Source organism: Poecilia reticulata, linkage group LG8 (assembly GCF_000633615.1).
Source record: "Poecilia reticulata strain Guanapo linkage group LG8, Guppy_female_1.0+MT, whole genome shotgun sequence".
Taxonomy (NCBI): domain Eukaryota; kingdom Metazoa; phylum Chordata; class Actinopteri; order Cyprinodontiformes; family Poeciliidae; genus Poecilia; species Poecilia reticulata.
This window is the reverse complement of record NC_024338.1, coordinates 15,637,309-15,654,371: the sequence shown is the minus strand read 5'-3', so window position 1 is coordinate 15,654,371 and position 17,063 is coordinate 15,637,309. Positions and strand designations below refer to the sequence as shown.

The following is a 17,063-nucleotide window of genomic DNA, read 5'->3' as shown; positions in this document are numbered from 1 at the left end:
ACAGTAGACCTTGAACTTAATTTTAATTGTTTTAATCTGTTTCAGTGTCATTCAGTAAACATTGAGTTACTGGGGAAGAAAAACAGTTTTAAATGTAAATTATATCATTCTAATCTATTCAGTTGACTGAACACAACAAAGCTCAACCGAAGCACAGAACAAAGACGTGCCTATTTCACTGTGTTTATGCTTAACGGCCATAAATAATATATACAGCATACAAATTATATGCACCAATGAGACAAATGCAGTTTCTGTCACTAAATTGTGTGACTGACCTTTTGTTGTCTTTTAACGACATGGTGGTGTATTGTGTTTAAATTCCTTCAAAGTTCTGTTAGTTTCACTCACAGGATATTGTACCTATGACAGAAGTCAAGCTGTGCAACATTATGGAAAAGGACAGTTTTGAGTGCATAATGATAATGTAGCAGTCATTGTATTTATTGTACTGCAAAATCAATTGTTGCTATTGTTAAAAGAAAACGTCTTCCTTGTGCGGTCAGGCTATTGTGTACGTATTCATATGTTGCTTTTTGCGAGCAGTCAGACATGCCACGAGTAAAACAAGCTCATCGTTTCCAAATTAGGCAGTGATTTTCTTTCTTCCTGTAGCTTGAAAGGACACACACTCCTGCAGTGAGGACTGGGACTTCATATCCCCCCTGCTGCAGCAGCTCACTTGGCTTCCTCACATCTGCAGAGACAGAATTCGGCCTGCGCTAATTAGCATTATTGTAGATCCAGGCAAATATGCCAGTTAGATTCAAACTGCTTTAGAGCACGACACGGACGTGTTACAGAGCAGTGCATATTTAATCCTCACAGTGAAGTGTGTTCTCCAAGGTCTGAGACAAACCGTCTCCAAAGCTTCTTTAACGTTGCAGGTGGATTCTCTTCCGCGTTTGCTGCTTCCTTCTGTTGTGAGAGCAGCTATCATTGGGCGAGTTCTGCTGGTGAAGCTGTCTCAGTGCCCACACATGAAGGATTCACTCTTGCTGGCTGGACTGAGGGGGTGTTTAGTGAATTTGTCTGTTGCAGGAGAGAAACCAGGGAGAAGTTTTTAGTCGATATTTGTCCCAGCGACAGCAAACCACAAGACATAAATACTGTATGTTGGCTTTTAGGTGAATTTGCTTGCTCTCCTTATGATGTTGGTTATTGCTGTGCTTTCGGAAAAAGGAGATGACTAACTAGCACGAGGGCCAAAACAGAAGAAGTCCTTAGAGACTGCTGTTTCTATGTGAGGTGGTAGCAGAGCCTGGAGCATTGGGAGGGATGATGAGAAAACAAAGAGAAAATGAATCAATAGCCTCAGGTGTTGTGAGGAAAATTGGACATTAGACGCAGATGAAGTCCACTGATATGATGGGAGTTTAGGACACAGAGTGGATTTCTGAAGGGATTTTAAAGGTTTTTATGATTGAAGCATAGACATAAAGAGGATAAAACACAAAGGAGACGAATAACATTTGGGGTTTGATAGAAAACTACTGCAGTAAGCACTCCTTGTTAGTAGCAGGTCGGACAACCTTTTGCCTTCAGAACTGCTTGAATTCTCTGTGGCATGGACTCAAGATGTTGTCAACATTCCCCAGATCAGAAAATGTAATTTTGCTCAGTGGGTAATACATTTGAACACGCGCCCCACAACGTTACACCACCACCTGATAGAACAAGTTAATAATAAACAAGTGCAGATCCTTTACATGGTCTGAAAAAATAAAAATGAGATTCTAAACAAGGACTTTATTCCCCAGCCATTTGCAGGCAGAGTTCAATGCCCAACATGGATTGTTAAGCTTGGGAAGGTAAAAGAGGAAGTAGTTAAAATAATGACCAAATAAAAAGGTGGGGGGATTTTATTTTTGAACAGCTGCTTGGTAATACTATACTTAAGGTCAATTAATAAACAGTAGAGTGGTTATGCTGCAACTTGTTTTCATGTTAAAATTGAAAATATTGGGGAAAGGAGCAACCAGTGACTGTGTTATAGAAAATATCCATGCAATAATTGTAACTTTAAGGCTGTAAAATAATGAAATAAGTCATTATGTTTTATTAAAGTGAAATACATTTACTCATCAACAAAACAAAAACTAAAAAAAAACAACTCTGTTATGGTATTGTTGCAACCTAATAACAAAAAAAAGGAAAAATTAAAAGGAATTACATAATATTACACACTTTTGTTTTTATTACTCTGTTGTTGCAATCCTCTATGTTATCAGAAAACTCATGCCCTTTTGGAAGGCTGAGGGAAGAAAAATCCAAAGCATGAAAAGACCAATACAAGCGGAGCAAGGGGTTGAGTGGGTATTATTTATCACAGCTGTTAAAGTCAAATTTGCCAAAAGTGAAGAGATTAGCCCTGCCAGAAGGTTAGAGGTAATTCTAGAAAATCCATACCTACGTCACCGATGTCCTTGGCAGCATCTCCACTGGCTGTTTGGTTGCCCTGGAAACTCTACTGTTATTTATCTTGAAAATTGCTTTGGGGCATAATAATGCTGAATTTTGTCAACAGTTCCTAGCTCAGCTTGTCTTCCAGTTTGGAAAAAATAAAGACGTTGTGTCAGGGCAGCATTACAGCAATTCAGGAAGGAGGCAGAATAGTGTTTGTCTATTTTTGTTCAGTTCCATGCTCTCTCATAATATGAATCACTTTATGTTTAAATGCAGTGGATTTAGTCTAAGCCTCAATTCAGCAGTAATTATCTGACTTTATTAGACAAAACCAAAAAAAAAAAAATCAATAATAGCCTTCCAGTGCATTGTAGAGCAGGCTTTTCTAAGAAGACAACACAACTGCTCTGTTTTCACTCTTAGTCTAACTCCAATTAGAATTGCAGCGGTGTCATTTTGTTTTTGCCTCACTTTGGTTCATTGTTTCCTTATTTTGACTCAAATTATATCAGTAGAGCTCAGAGGAAGAGGCAAGAAAACGAATAGTGTCAAGAGGCAGGAGGTCATCAGGTTTCTCGGTGATTCAGTCTAGAGTGGCACAAACAAACAACAGGTTGCAGGATGGAGTCATGCTGAGATGTGAAAAGAAACAATAAAAACTGTGCAGCTTGGTGCTGCTTTGTAAAATTGGGACGTGTATGAAGATAGTCTTATTTGGAGCTTGCCTTAACAATTGTGTCTGTTTTCTTGTGGTTATCAAGAGTTAAGCAGCTAATATAAAGAAGAGATGTTCTGGGTAAATATGTATTTATTCCTGACACACATGGTGAGTCGTTTCAAAACAATGTTGCATTAGAAATCTGTTCTTTTTTTATTTCCCAATAGGGGAAACCTATTTTCTGCTTACAGTCTGTTAGAACATTGATCCACCTGAATGCCATCTCTGCGTAATGGGGCATGTTTCTTCAAACTGTTTCCGTTAATGGCTTACTGTGAGGCGTTAATTCAGGCAATCACATGTACCGTCACGGATGAAATTAGAGAATTACAGCGCCATCTGCAGTCTGTAGTAAAGTATTGCGGATTTGCTCAGCTTCACAGCACAAACGCTGCTGGGTAAACGCGACACAATGTGGCAGCAACAGGTCGAAAACTATTAAATTTACCTCAATTGTGAAAGCAAACCAAGAAAAAAGAAAGGTTGACATATTCAAACTGTGTTATGTGTTACATATGCAACAATGTTGTTACAATGAAGTCATTTTATATGAAAAATTATCCCAGTACAGCATAACTGCGTAATATATTTTGCACAATTTATAATTATGTGATTAGCATGTCTATGACAAACTACTGTTTAGTAATTAAAAGGTAATAATTGATAATTGGTGATAACACTGATTACTATAATCACTCCATTATTGATTCTGTCTTACTAAGACAGTACTCCAGTATTCCCATTTTATTATAAAGGCCCATTACTTTTTCAAAATATTTTAACAGAAAATATCAAAATCTTGAAAATGTAAAAATGTTGAGACTTTGCTAAACAAAACACCAGAGAATTCAACTTTTTTTTAAAATCTTTTCCTATCTGTTTTTAGCTGCATTTCATGACTTCCACTAACTGCTGGCTCGTGTCCCATTTAAAGGTGAAGTCTGACAAATCACACCAAGCTGAAATAGTGGTTTATTGCATGAATTTATTATTCTGGTACCTTAAAATGGTCACCGTGCTAATTAGTGAACAAAACAAAACAAGAAAAAAAAAAAAAAAAACAGGTCCAAGACTGTAAATGTGAAGGCTGAGCTGCTTACTGCCGACAGCTTAAATTCTACATATTTACATTTGCGTAAATAGATTAAAAAAAAGTGGATGCACACGGGAAAAAAATCTCAACAAAATCTCAACAAAGGAGGAAATTGTGTCACGTTGGGCTGCAGACATCATTAGCATAGCAATAAAGGCACTCTGTAATTCAGTGTATACATTACATTGATTTAACCAGGAGAGGAGCTCGTACAGAACAGAAAAGATTCTTTGTTTCAAAGGGATGAAAAATAACTCACCAGCAAAACAGAGGATGTTGAAACCACATAAATTAACAAGCTGGTAGTTAATAGACACTAATAAACAACAAATATATTAAATTGATTTAAGTTATTAATCTAAAAAGCAGCATCTTTAAAAACAAAGAAAAAGTGTAACATGCCGTGTTCCAATAAAACACATACAGCACTCTGCATTCATGGTCTACCAGTGTTCTTGCTTGCTATAAGAATTCACATCCTTAAAATGGCTMATTTCTCACTATGGATTCCAGCGCAATGATGAGAAATAAAACAAAAAAAAAAATGTGGTGGCCTTGAATCCCCATTTTGTCTTTGCAAACTTAGCTGACACCGAGCCATTAGTATTAGTTTTTGTGCCATTTCAGTGCAGAAAATGTCCTCAGCATTGTCTTTATATGGCCAAGATGGCAGGCTACGTAAAATGACAAGAGACGTTTTACTCATCGAGTGGAAGGAAAACGGTAACTCTGCAAGCTTCATCAAGTATTTCTTCAGTCCTTTGCTGATATTCATAAGAAAATCTCAATCGTAAAAACAGGTTCGGTCTTCAGTGTGTTTTCTACTACAAAAAAAGCAGTGACTGGGATATAAAGCGCTGCTGTAAAACGACGTTTAAATGGGTCATTCCGAAGGATATCTTTTTTTTTTTCTTTGGTGCAAAATGTGTTTATCACATATAGATCATAACGCTCCTGCCAGGCACACAGAAAAGGCTTCCGGTTAGGAATCAGCCTGCATTTTCATTGATTTACAGACTACAGAGTTATTCAAGATTTAAAGTCGCACTAAAAGAAATACCGCAACAACATATGTATGATGGAGTTCATTCTTTAAGAAATCTTGGAAAAGAAACATAATGACAATTACTGACTGCAAATCAAATGCAAAAAAAAAAAGAAAGAGAAAAAGAAAGACAACAACAAAAGTTTCAGGGATTTTCTTCTTATTAGCTACCAGTAAAACGGCTCCTTTTTTAGTTTTACAGATAGCATTAACATTAAAACGTTTAAGCATAAAATATCATTCAATAGTAACTACATATTCAAAGATTAAAAATAGCTAAAATATTTAAAAGAATCACTGCTATTTCAAAGACTGATGGTAGTTGTTGCTGGCAAGAGTCACAAAACCAATTATAATGTTTGGAGGGTCATTACGCTATTGGTTTGGAAAGTTTTTGTTTCTTACTTAAATAATTTGAAAGCATTTTGTCTCTACAGTGGTTGTGCTTGATATAAAAATGTCTTTGATGATCTGAAGGAAAGTGACCCAAAGGGAAAAATTAGAAGAAATATGCAAAGGGGCAAATACGTTTTGTGATAATTTTGCATAGATTCACATTTGGATTCCAATTTTTCTTTTTTTTCTTTTCTTTTTTTTTATTTTAGAAATTATTGCATCACATTTCTTTTGTTACTTTTAGCTGCTATTGGGCAAAACAAAATAAATAAATATAGTCTCCTAAAAATTGTGYTAGCTACATTGCCAGTCAGCGTACACCAAACCAGGAACATCAGAAATATTTTACACAACTGCGTCAGTTCTGATATTCTTGTAATAAATAGCTTAATTTCATATGAAATTACTCTCAGTGTCCGTTAAATATCTTAAATGASATTAAACCTTCCAAACTGTGCCAAAAGATTCTGAGGAGTTTGTCTGTAAGATTAAGAAAACCTCAACTGAGAAAACATGTTCACAACTTGTGGATAAACAAGCAGCCTGTCAAAATAAAGTTCTGATAACATATAAAAGCACTTAGAAGATCACAAACATTCAAGTCAAAAAAAATAATAAATGTCGGCTTTGAAAATGAATTTCTATYACCATTAACCCCGAGAATCATTTTAATAAAACTCAACCATTTCATTTTAAATAGATGAAATACAATAATAATAGTAATAAAACAAAAAGTTATTACCCCTTTAACACAAACTGTACATATCTGGCATCTGGACATTTAAAAAAATTGGAAGTGCTGCTACTTTAGGAGAGGCTTCCTCTGATATATCTTTATCAAAAATATGCAGCTTCAGGAGTGCTTTTGTTCTTCATCTGTCTAGAAAACTTTACAATGCTACATCGAACTCCAAAAAAAATGTGAATGAGGTCTTCTCTTCAGCACCTCTTATCCTTCCCTGCTGTCTCACTTTCCTCTGATCTCTGTTTCTCACTTCCCTTTTCACCTTCAGCTCCTGCTCTCCACTTCAGCTTTGCCTCCTTTCCCCTTCGGCGTTCACCTCAGTCAACCTTTTCAACTTTCCCGATGATCTTTTCCTCGAAGATGGGCAAGACGGCGTCGTCCTCGCGTATCTCTTCGAACACCACCCCGCAGTCAAACTCATCGCTCACCTTCTTGAAATAATATCTAAAGAAAACGAAACAAAAAAAAAAAAAAAAGCATTGATGTATTTTTTTTAACAATGAAATGTTGAGGTTCTTTAATAGTTACAAATGCTGAACCCAATTGAAAGGAATCATTGAGTAGAATTTTATGCTTWAGACAAGCTTACATAAACATTTCACCTCAACTGCATCAGCCTTGAAAAAGACTGAATTTCATTAGTTTGTCTCTGATTAAAACATGCTTTATACAAAAAAAACTTCTTCTGTAGACTAATTTTTAAAATAATTGGCTATTTGAAATCAATCAAAGATACTATTTTACACATTTTCCGACATTGTTTGAATCCCACCTGTAGTTTCCTTTCTTTGTAAGAAGTTCTTTGAATTGGCCCAACGTGACAACCCTCCCTCTGACAGACGTCAGGTACGGTATCAGCTCCTCGCAAAAGTAGTAGGCCACAGTAATATTCTCACATGGTTGCTTTTTAGTGGCTTTATGTCTRAAAATGTAAAACAAAGGAAATACATCAAAACACACAAAGCTTTCCTTCTCTCCAACACATTTCCAAAGGTAGGAGAAAATTGGTATCTCTTAAAAGTATACAAGCAAAATATACAGAGAACAACTCTGCAACTTCATACCACACAAATGACAGTTGAAGAAACCAAAAACTGTCATGACTACATAACACATGGAGAGTTTTTTTTTCCTGAGAACAAGTWTGTGCTCTTTTGAGAGTAAGAGGACAAAACATGGGGTAAAAAGAGGAAAATCTGGACATAAATTTAGTTTTTTTTTTTTCCCCATTAGACCTATATGTCCTGTGGGCCCAGGATCTGTAGAGCCCAGTTTGGCTCTACAGCCTTTTAGGGTTGAGAAGGAGAAGTTCATCCATTTTGCTATGCAGGGAGCGGACATTAGCCAGGTGGATTGAAGTTAAAACTTCTTCCGGAGCTGAAAATTTGCAAGTGCGTCTACTCGTTCACCTCATAAGGGTAAAGTAAATGGACCTTATCTGAGATGCTAATGGGAACAATGAAACATGGAGGGAGGGAAAAAAATGCATGAACACGACTGTGATACAACGGAGTTCCTCTCTAGTGAAGGTGACACAAGAAAGAAAGAAAAAGAGCAGAATAAACACACGCAAAGCAGAGGATCCATCCACCGTGCTGCTTGCAATCACACAGATACATAAACAGAATATGAGACAAAAACCTGATTAATTAAAGKACTGCTACAGTGGCAGCTGTCAAAAGGATAAGAAGCTGAAATAACATTCATATTGTTTTGTCATGCTAAATGCAAAGTCTATTATTGACTTTAGGCAGACAAATCATATTTGAAGAGGTTTATTAGTGAATCTGATGATGAATCTAATGGAGCATGCGGCCATGTTGGTGTTTGTACGTCGCACCACAGTGAATCCATCTGTCTTCTGTTCATCCACAGATGGCAACTAATCAGTATCGCCATCACAAATCAACCTCTATCAGGGATCAGGGCTCTATGCTGACATGATAGACGCTGTGAGATGGTTTTATCTCCCTGAAGAGCATGTCTGTCGTTTCTTTCTAAACATTTGAACAGACAGCCGCTAAATATAAACACCCTTTATCTTCCTAATATGCTGCTTAAGGTTATGTTGTTAAAACCTGAGAGGTTTTCTGTTCTTGCAGCTCTGACGTGAAGGCTTCAAYCCTCTGGATCTGCCAAGTACTCTGCATTTCATCTTAGTCTAACACATTCCCCACCATCTACTTTGTACCACTCTTAGATGGGCATCAGACAAAAACATGTTTTCCAGAAAACATCACAAACTGATTTGGTATGCATCTGTGATACTCTAGCCTCTTTGATTTTGCTCAAACATGAACAACAGACATTTCCTCTGTAAACCCTTTTTGTAGCCGTTCTTTGAGGCTCAAAGTCTGGTCAAATATGTAAGAAAGTCTCTTCTGCTCCATTGTTTTCTAACCATAAGTTCTTTGAGTGCCTRAATGTGYGTAATTATCCACTGAACACCTGAAACTGTCAAAAGAAGTGATAAACAGGGTTAAGGTTTGGGGTAGTGTATCGGACGTGAACTACRAGGAGAGTTCTGGCGTCATTACTGGAGCGAACCATCGGACATACTCGGGCTCGGAGAGCTCGCTGTCCGAAACGGCGGGCACCACGTTGAGCAGAGGGACCGGTGCAGGCCTGACTGCTGCGCGACCCCTTTGGATCACCTCCATCACATACCTGGAGGACCGAACAACCCCGATTTAGACACACAGCAGCCGAAAGAAGCAAACAAAAGCAAAACTGTCTGGACAAAGCCAGCAGTTGTGTCTGTTTTCTGTTCTGAGACTATACTGACTAACCACACTGATAACTGCGGGAATAAGATATTTTTTTCTTTCTGGTTACCTCTGCTTAGGCTGTAGAGATCCAGACTTCAGCTTTTCCTCTTCAAGCCGTCGACAAACTTCCTCCAGTTGGATGAGGGGGCTGGGAGCCGGGTTAGGAGGCATGGTGGGGTCCTGGACGAATGGGTGAAACGGCTGCACGTTGCTGCGCCCTTGGCCGCTGAGGCATGGATGCATGGACCCTGATCTGTCTGCGGAGCCGAGGCGAGATCCCTCGTGGTTCGCAGTCCKCTTGGATCCACTGACACTCCTGAACGTGAAGAATACGAGCGGTTAAAGCACTTATACTGAATTTAAATTSGACATGTTGAGAGGAAAAACACAGCTTTCTTACTATGTGAGASATTTGTCACTTTTAAACCAATACAATGCGATTTCTGGCTTAAAGTAAGAAATCACTGACCCATACGGGCTTCTTTTTTGTTGAGCCATTTCTTTCTGCCCCTCCATCAGCCACAACAGAATCTTTTGTTTTTTCTCCACTTCCTCCGCAGGCCGTGGCGCATCATAAGCTCTCGCCTCTTCGCCTCTCTTGAACGCCCTTTTACACTGCGGGCCAGTTTTGCTGCTGCATGACAAAAAAATGGAACCGATGAGTAGAAAACAAGGATCCTGTGGGCGTGAGTGAAGAATAAAACGATTGAAGTCGCACCACACCTGTGGCCTATGTGCTCCACGGGGTTAGATGTCATGCCGTCTGCATARCTTCGAGATTTTGAGCCGTAGTAGCTCGTCTCCAGGTTCCAGGCGGGGTTGCCGTGTGTTCGCGTRGCCCCTTCGGGGTCCACCGCAGCCGTGTGACTGTGAGGCACGTGTTTGTGGTGGTGCGCATGGCTCGTCTCTCCTTTCACACCGTGTCTGGCTGGACGTTTCCCCTGACCTGGYTGTGCCACCCCTCTCACCCCCGAGAAACCATCTGGAGAGCGCGACTTGGGGGAGTGGCGCCCGGTACCCGGAGACTCGCAGACGGGCGTCTTCATGACCCGCTGGACGTGGTCGTCCAGGATACTCTCTGGGTTTTCCTCGTGAGCGTCTTGGACAAAAGGGCTGCTGTATGTGATGTCAGCATAGCGGGGGTTGTAATTCAGTGAATAAGCACTAGGTGGGAATCTTTGACTGGGTAATGATGAKGGYGAGGAYRCTTCWTCTCCTTCTTCCTCCTTTAATKAAAAAATAATAATGTAGAGAAATTGGTCAAAACAAAAAAAAATCTACMAACAAATATAAATTATCACTTTATAAATAGCTGATTTCTGATATTCCACTTAMCCCAAATGTACATGTTGTTCCTATTTCRACCTGTAGGTGGCAGGTTTTGCTCATACCACTAATAAATGTATTATTTTTCCTTCTGACTGCAGATGTGGGGAGACAAACCACGAGCACCGTCTATCAGTATGCACACAGCACTTCTGTGCTCCCTCTGTGTCATGACAACTGCAGCCGACTCAGCTTCAGCTCTGACTGACTGAGACAAAACTGTGCTCTGACAGAATCTGCTCWGGGGGGATTTACTGGGTGGGGTGCTACAGGCATTTATAATAGGGGCAGAGAAGATGGAGAAAAAGGAAAAGCGGATGTGCATGAATTTAAAAAAAAAAATCTAACTAAATAAAACAGGAGATGGGGAGAAATTCTGAGACGTTTGGTAATGGTCCAGTTTTMTTCGGAAAGTTAAAAGGACTTCTGATTACTGTGTTGAATATTTCGATTTAATAAGGTCATGCATATGGAAATGGATTCCCTACAATCATTYAAATCCCAGGAATGTAGCTAGAACAGAAGGCAAACTCCATGGATGTTTTGTTGTTGCTATACGGCCAACTAATAGGAGCTATGTCCGTTTTGGAAATTACTAAGATACAGATACAATAACAACAAGTTTTAAGAAAAAAAAAAAGAGATTACAACAACTGGATTCGTTGCAAATCTGGACAAGGGTTCGAGTTTATTTTGCTACCATGTGCAGTGAGGAAGATGGTAAGGAAGGTTAAAAAATATCCAAAATTTTCACTGGTTCTACAGTRAAGAGTGGCATTTAGGCTCACCAAGTCTCCATACCAACTATCTAARCTGTTCACATACCGGCTGATAATTTCTGACACATGCAGGAAAAATGACTTAAACATGTCAAATTTGTCAAATTGCAGTTAGAAAAACTAAGAATGAGTGTCCGCATGCCCGTTGTTTGGWAGGGTAGAGGTTCCCTACTATRAGATCCTGTCTTGAAATAAGCASGACATTTAAGGAAAAAATGTCAGCCTCTGTAACTGGGTCGTTAAAAAGCCTCTGAGCAGAATAATGAACCTAAATATTTATTCATGTCCACAAAAATATTACTAAATTGGCTCCATTTCTATATTTATCAGTCATTGAAACTAAACTGGGTAAGCTGAAGAGAAGACCCAAAACTTCAGAATAGCTAGGAGAGATGTTGTAAAGAGCAATGTTAAAACGCCTCTCTCTTCCATTATGCAAGCTGTTGTCAAACGTTGGGGTTATTCTATTATTTTAAAATTATTTTAAAAATGCCATGGATTTCCTGTATTAATCTTCAGCTCATCTGTTTTTTCTGCAGAAGCTTAGATRGACATCAGGTATTTAACCAATTGAATGTCRCTAAACTTTTATAGGAAGTTACGTAATAAATCTCCATCCAATAAAAATTTGAAGCAGGGATCTAGATACTTTCTTATGTAACAGCACATTGCTTAAGAGTTATTTTAATTGCCAAAGAGCTAGAACCAAAGCTTCTTTTTTTCCGACTCTGGGTAGCCACAATATGAATCATTTCATCTTTAGCTCCTGGTTTCAATAAAACAAACCCACAGCTTTTCCTTTCATAGGCCTCCACATAAATTATCCACCTAGAGAATTAATACTTGGCAGCGCATGTAGAGAGAAATATCAGTTGCGGTATCGGCAACCTTTTCATCGGCGCTCCAAGTGGCATCAAACGGGCCTGGCTCACTGTTCCAGGCTTACAAGTGGCCGAGGGTGCAGGTGCTCCGTCCGATTCATYCAGGGAGCCAGATTGCTGACAGGCCAAGGACAGAATCCTCCACATGGTTCATATCTTCACTCCAACGGACGGCCTCGTTTATTTCATTAAGGCCAGACGGATTTACGTCTCCTTTGTTTGTGAACATTAGAAGACTGTTGGCTGTATACGCATACACACGCACACACRCACACCTCTCTGGCTGGCCCAGAAACAGGCTTCACTCGCCCTCTAATCATTTTCTTTAACCTGATTTTCTACTCACCGTCTATAGTGGGCTTATCAACTTACAAAMATAAAGTAAGAAAAGTGCAAAAGTATACTGTTTGATATCGATATTTTCACWATCACGGTGCAAATCTTTTGTCACTGCTTGAACACAGAGGTTTTCCTGTCTGCTCTCTGTCAACATTCGAWATAGATTTCATTGTATTATTTGTTAATACTATATTAGTGAGAATGTTTTCAGGTTTGTATTCAGCTATTTTCATGATTTAAAAAAATCGTCAAATATTCAACAAAATGAAGAGAATTTTAATTACTTGATTGTGAATTACAACTGCACAATATATGGGAAATATCCCAATCATAATGGACTGTTTGGATGAAATATTTGGTAGAATATGATATTTYATGTCCTTCACATTCTTGTTCTGCAGATCTATAGTATATTTAAGTTGAACGGAGTGTATCGTCCTTCATTTCTTTTAGTGGCAGAAATGCTAGACATCATAGAGCGGTGGAGACACGATGCAGCAACAAAGAAAGAAAAACTGCCTGGAAAATGAGAATTAGTCAKAATGACTAATATTATTGCAATTTTCAGYGGCTTTATCGGAATTAAATATATTGCTGAAATTGTGCAGCTCTAGAGAGAAAGGTCACTGCAGTGAGTCTGCTTATGCGTTCAGAAACAGAAAGTGAGATGACCATACCAGTCGCACTCTTTTCAGCCGCTCCTCCAGTTTCTCCTCGGCCTCCCTCTCCCGCAGGACGCCCTCCAGCCTCTTGATCAGCTCTGCAGCGAACCTCTCCGGCTCCACGTGTATGTCCTTTGGAATCCGGTTTGTGCGCTGGAGGAAGAAACGTCAGGCTGTGAGCACACACTGCGGAATGTCTTCCCACCACCTTGTGTGTCCGTTAAGAACAGATTTAGTACGGTTGACCCCACACATCCCGTCAGAGGTCGGGCTGAAGAAAAGAAGCAGGAAACAACGAAAGGGGCAGAACTGAAAGTGTCGCTTCCAAGGGGGACTGTAAATTTAAATATGAATGAATATGCAACGAGACTTAATCACCCTRAAATATTACTAAGACGGATCAGATTTCACTGCTTTGCTTTTCTGTTCTTGTTGTACAAATGTAATCTTTTTTTTGTTACAGTTTACATTTCAAAAGTGGGCAAATATTGTCAAAGAAAATTGAATTTCAGATATTAATCAAGTGTTCTGAGCAAAGTATTAGTTTAATACTGTGTGCATTTATTCAATCAGATTAGTGCAGCAGTTWTTCATTAAATGYTTTTCATAACAAAGCTGGGAAAAGTTTGGAAATGACCTTTCTTGGCCTCATATGTGTCAAAATAAACCTGACATGTTAACGGGTTATGTAGGCTTTATATCTACCGTAATCTCTTAAAATAAGTAGGTTTCCTCTTTTTCCAGCTGTTAACATGGGTTTATAGACCATCTTTCATTCCAAAAGGACATCGAAAATGAGATATATTTGTTTAAGCAAGGTGATGTGAGCATCATGCGGCCCACTGCATAGTAAATTCACACTTAGGACAGTAGGGTGCCATGTGTGGCTTTTTAATTGGACTCTTTACTCCCAGGCCTAATTAGGGCCAGGGCTTTCCTACCAAGCGACAGCATAAAGCTGCAGARGGAGGCATCGGGCTGTCACAGGGGAGGTTTCATGTCTGCTAGGCTTCGGCGYGCACAGCTTAGGAAGGCATCAAGCTGCATTTAGACAGCCTTCTCTTTCACCATCAGCTATTCTTATACTCCATCACAGGCGCTGTAACACAGCTGAACTAAAATATGCACATTTCCAATGGCAGAGCAGAGGAGAAATAAGCAGAGACAGACAGTTACAAAGAGAGAGGTGTAGAGGCGGAGAGCGAGGTGGAAGGGAAATATCCCATGAATAACTCACTGGAAAATGAGGTAGTGGCACTCGCCCATTTGCTTTGGCACTCTCGTGCATCTCCCGGCGATGCTGTTTGCGGTATCGGTACGGCGGAACACCATTTCTGGAATGAACAACAAAGATATTTTCATAAATCATCCTCATGAATAAACAACAGAGGCAGCTTTGAAGCYGAACGCTTCACACAGCATTTTCCTTCTGAAACAAACACCCAAAAGTGCCTTTGTTATCCTGTGCAGCATGAGCGGGATTATTGCAGCATTATGGCCGTTCGTTCTGCATCACAAGTGGTCAGGCAGATCACAGCAGCATGTTTTACATGTATGAGTTTGCAGCAACCGTCAGCGCGGTTTCCACAGTCTCCTGTGTTGAATGCTTAGGACCAATTAGCTGATCGCAGCTTTTAATCCATTTTGCTTCAAACATTTTTTTGGGGGGGGTGCCAGCTGTGCACACTTTGAAGGCTCCWGCTCAATTCCACAGAGTCACACTGCACCTAAAGGATTTTTTTCACATCTTCATTTCAGCAACACGGTGACTCATAATCAGACACTGAAATCAAAGTTTTTTTTTTAATTGATGCCAGATAAAACACAAAGTTAGGGCTCCAGCTTGCAAGTGAAAGTTACGGAAAAGAAACATTTAATTGATACTTTATGTTAGACAAGTCGGTCCCATTGTCTAGCCAAATAAACACTTAACTGTACTAATTTTGCTGTACATTCTGAGTTCAGCCCAGGAAACTATTTTATTGTTCAAACTGCTGAGTCAGTAAACCTGCCATGATATAGCAACTGGTAAAACTGTGTTTTCTTGTGTGGTGAGAAGATACATACACACTGCTGTCTGTGAGCGAAAGCGTCTCTGCGTCACTGGATATGCTCTGCTGCTCACTGTCATTGGCACTGGTGGCTGGGGCCAGAACATGACCAACGTTGATGCAGTAGGGGTTGACGGATTCTCGACACGGTCCATGTCTGCAGATGGAAATGAGGAAAAACCAAAAATTCTGAAAAGAAATGACATTACACTAAACAGATCTCAATGATTGTTTTTTTTTATGTGTTTAGTTAATTTCTTGCCCACGTTTGATAACCTAGTCATCTTAATGCTTTTTTTGCAAGCTTGAAAAAATTTAAGTGCAGCAAGAATTTATAATGATTTATAAAACATACACATTAAATGGTCTTCTTAACATAATTCTAGTTGTTTTGTTGACTTTAACCAAGATTGCTTTTTTTAAACCAGATTTATTGTTCTAACCACAAGAATAGAAACCACACAGCTAAAAAAAATATAGTCGACAGTAAAAGGTTGTGTGTGAAGAATCTCATCCATATATTTGTCAGCCTCTTAAAACATGGTGAAACTTTTGCTCAAATGTCTTGTCTGTTGTGTAGAAACTCTTTTTTTTACTCTTTCATGTTATTTCGTTTCGATTTTAGGCCTTTTGCTAATGAGTTTGAGATCATTGTCCTGTCAATGCCCTGATCTGAGCCAAACTTCAGCCTTTGATTATTTCTTGGCTGTTACTTTTTTCGATTCAAGAAAGATATGCAGATGGTAAGACCTAATCTTAACCTCAAGTCTTTATTGATAAACTCTTTCACATTTTGTTATCATTATGTAATATTTAACAAAAGTTAAATAAAATCTAAAATGTGAAGGACAGCTTTTCAAGTTAGTACACATCAACAAAAAGGTAGACACTTTTTTGACACCAATCACCATCACCAACTCAGCTGAACAGACTTCTTAAAGGGCTGTGCGCACATGAATTATAAATGTTATGCATCATTATTCTTTATTCAAATAGGAATTCCCCAAAGCATTTACCCCAAACCTTCTCCCTGCTTGGAATGCAGAAGCACCAAGAGTTCAAATGAAACCTCCGTGACAAACAGATTTCCATTAGCGCCAACATTTGACAGAATAATTTACAGAACTGGGCTGGTGAAGGTGCATGATAACTAAATAATGCAGTTGTAATTACAGTAAATGTTGCGGCCTTTATATGTAGAAAAAATAATAACATTGTGAAAGAAAATTAAGAAAACTCAGCACTAAACTTGCTAAGTAAGTATTTAGTAAAAGAATAAATAAATCAATAAATAAATAAATAATGTCCCTACATACAAGTAAAAATCATACCAGGACAGGCTTTGAATCTCGTCAGGTATCAAATATGTAGTGATCCCAACAATGAAATCAAGCTGATACGTCTTGGCACAAAATGGCTGAGTGTAATATTATAGGGTTTAATATGCATGTGAATGCTTCAGGTCAGGTGAGTTTTAAGGAGGTAGCTGAGATTCTCACGACATGATAACCTTTTGAAACAAATACTACAGTTTCATGGTGGCAGGCTGGTTACAGGAAAAGTTCTAACAAACACACATAGCAAGAGCYAACTACTGCCATTTCAAAATTTATTTTCTACAACTGCTATAATAAATATACCGCATTACTACAGCGTTGTCTACAACAGTTTGCTGTTATTTTGATTTCTATATACAGTCTTGAGCAAAAACGTGGAGTAAACTGTTTTGCTATTTGGTTTCACAAATTGATATGGATACTGTTGGGTTATCTGCTCAGGTATCCAGCAGCTGCATGCTAACAAAGTAGCTTCCCAACTAGTTTTAGAACAGCGTTTTACATTAATCAGGTCTAT

General features: G+C 38.8%; 1 protein-coding gene and 1 long non-coding RNA gene across 5 annotated transcripts in view; both read right to left on the bottom strand.

The window, feature by feature from the left end:
• Nucleotides 1-177: 177 nt before the first annotated feature.
• On the bottom strand, nt 178-2,493 carry LOC103468678 (uncharacterized). The gene is made up of 3 exons (XR_534239.1): nt 2,410-2,493; nt 827-1,032; nt 178-697 (listed from the first exon to the last, which is right to left on the bottom strand). It is a non-coding gene; the product is annotated as an uncharacterized LOC103468678 (long non-coding RNA).
• Nucleotides 2,494-4,095: 1,602 nt separating this feature from the next.
• Nucleotides 4,096-17,063, bottom strand: part of axin1 (axin 1) — a 28,866-nt gene continuing 15,898 nt past the window's right edge. For 3 of the 4 annotated variants that reach the window (XM_008415918.2, XM_017306375.1, XM_008415919.2), the window contains 9 exons: nt 15,226-15,366; nt 14,396-14,492; nt 13,174-13,311; nt 9,895-10,397; nt 9,641-9,805; nt 9,239-9,487; nt 8,963-9,070; nt 7,176-7,325; nt 4,096-6,847 (listed from right to left, as the gene is read on the bottom strand). In XM_008415918.2, coding sequence (XP_008414140.1) covers nt 6,721-6,847; nt 7,176-7,325; nt 8,963-9,070; nt 9,239-9,487; nt 9,641-9,805; nt 9,895-10,397; nt 13,174-13,311; nt 14,396-14,492; nt 15,226-15,366 — 1,678 coding nt within the window. In that variant the 3' untranslated portion in view covers nt 4,096-6,720. The remainder of the gene's footprint in view (nt 6,848-7,175; nt 7,326-8,962; nt 9,071-9,238; nt 9,488-9,640; nt 9,806-9,894; nt 10,398-13,173; nt 13,312-14,395; nt 14,493-15,225; nt 15,367-17,063) is intronic. The other variant, XM_008415921.2, reaches the window with a different exon arrangement.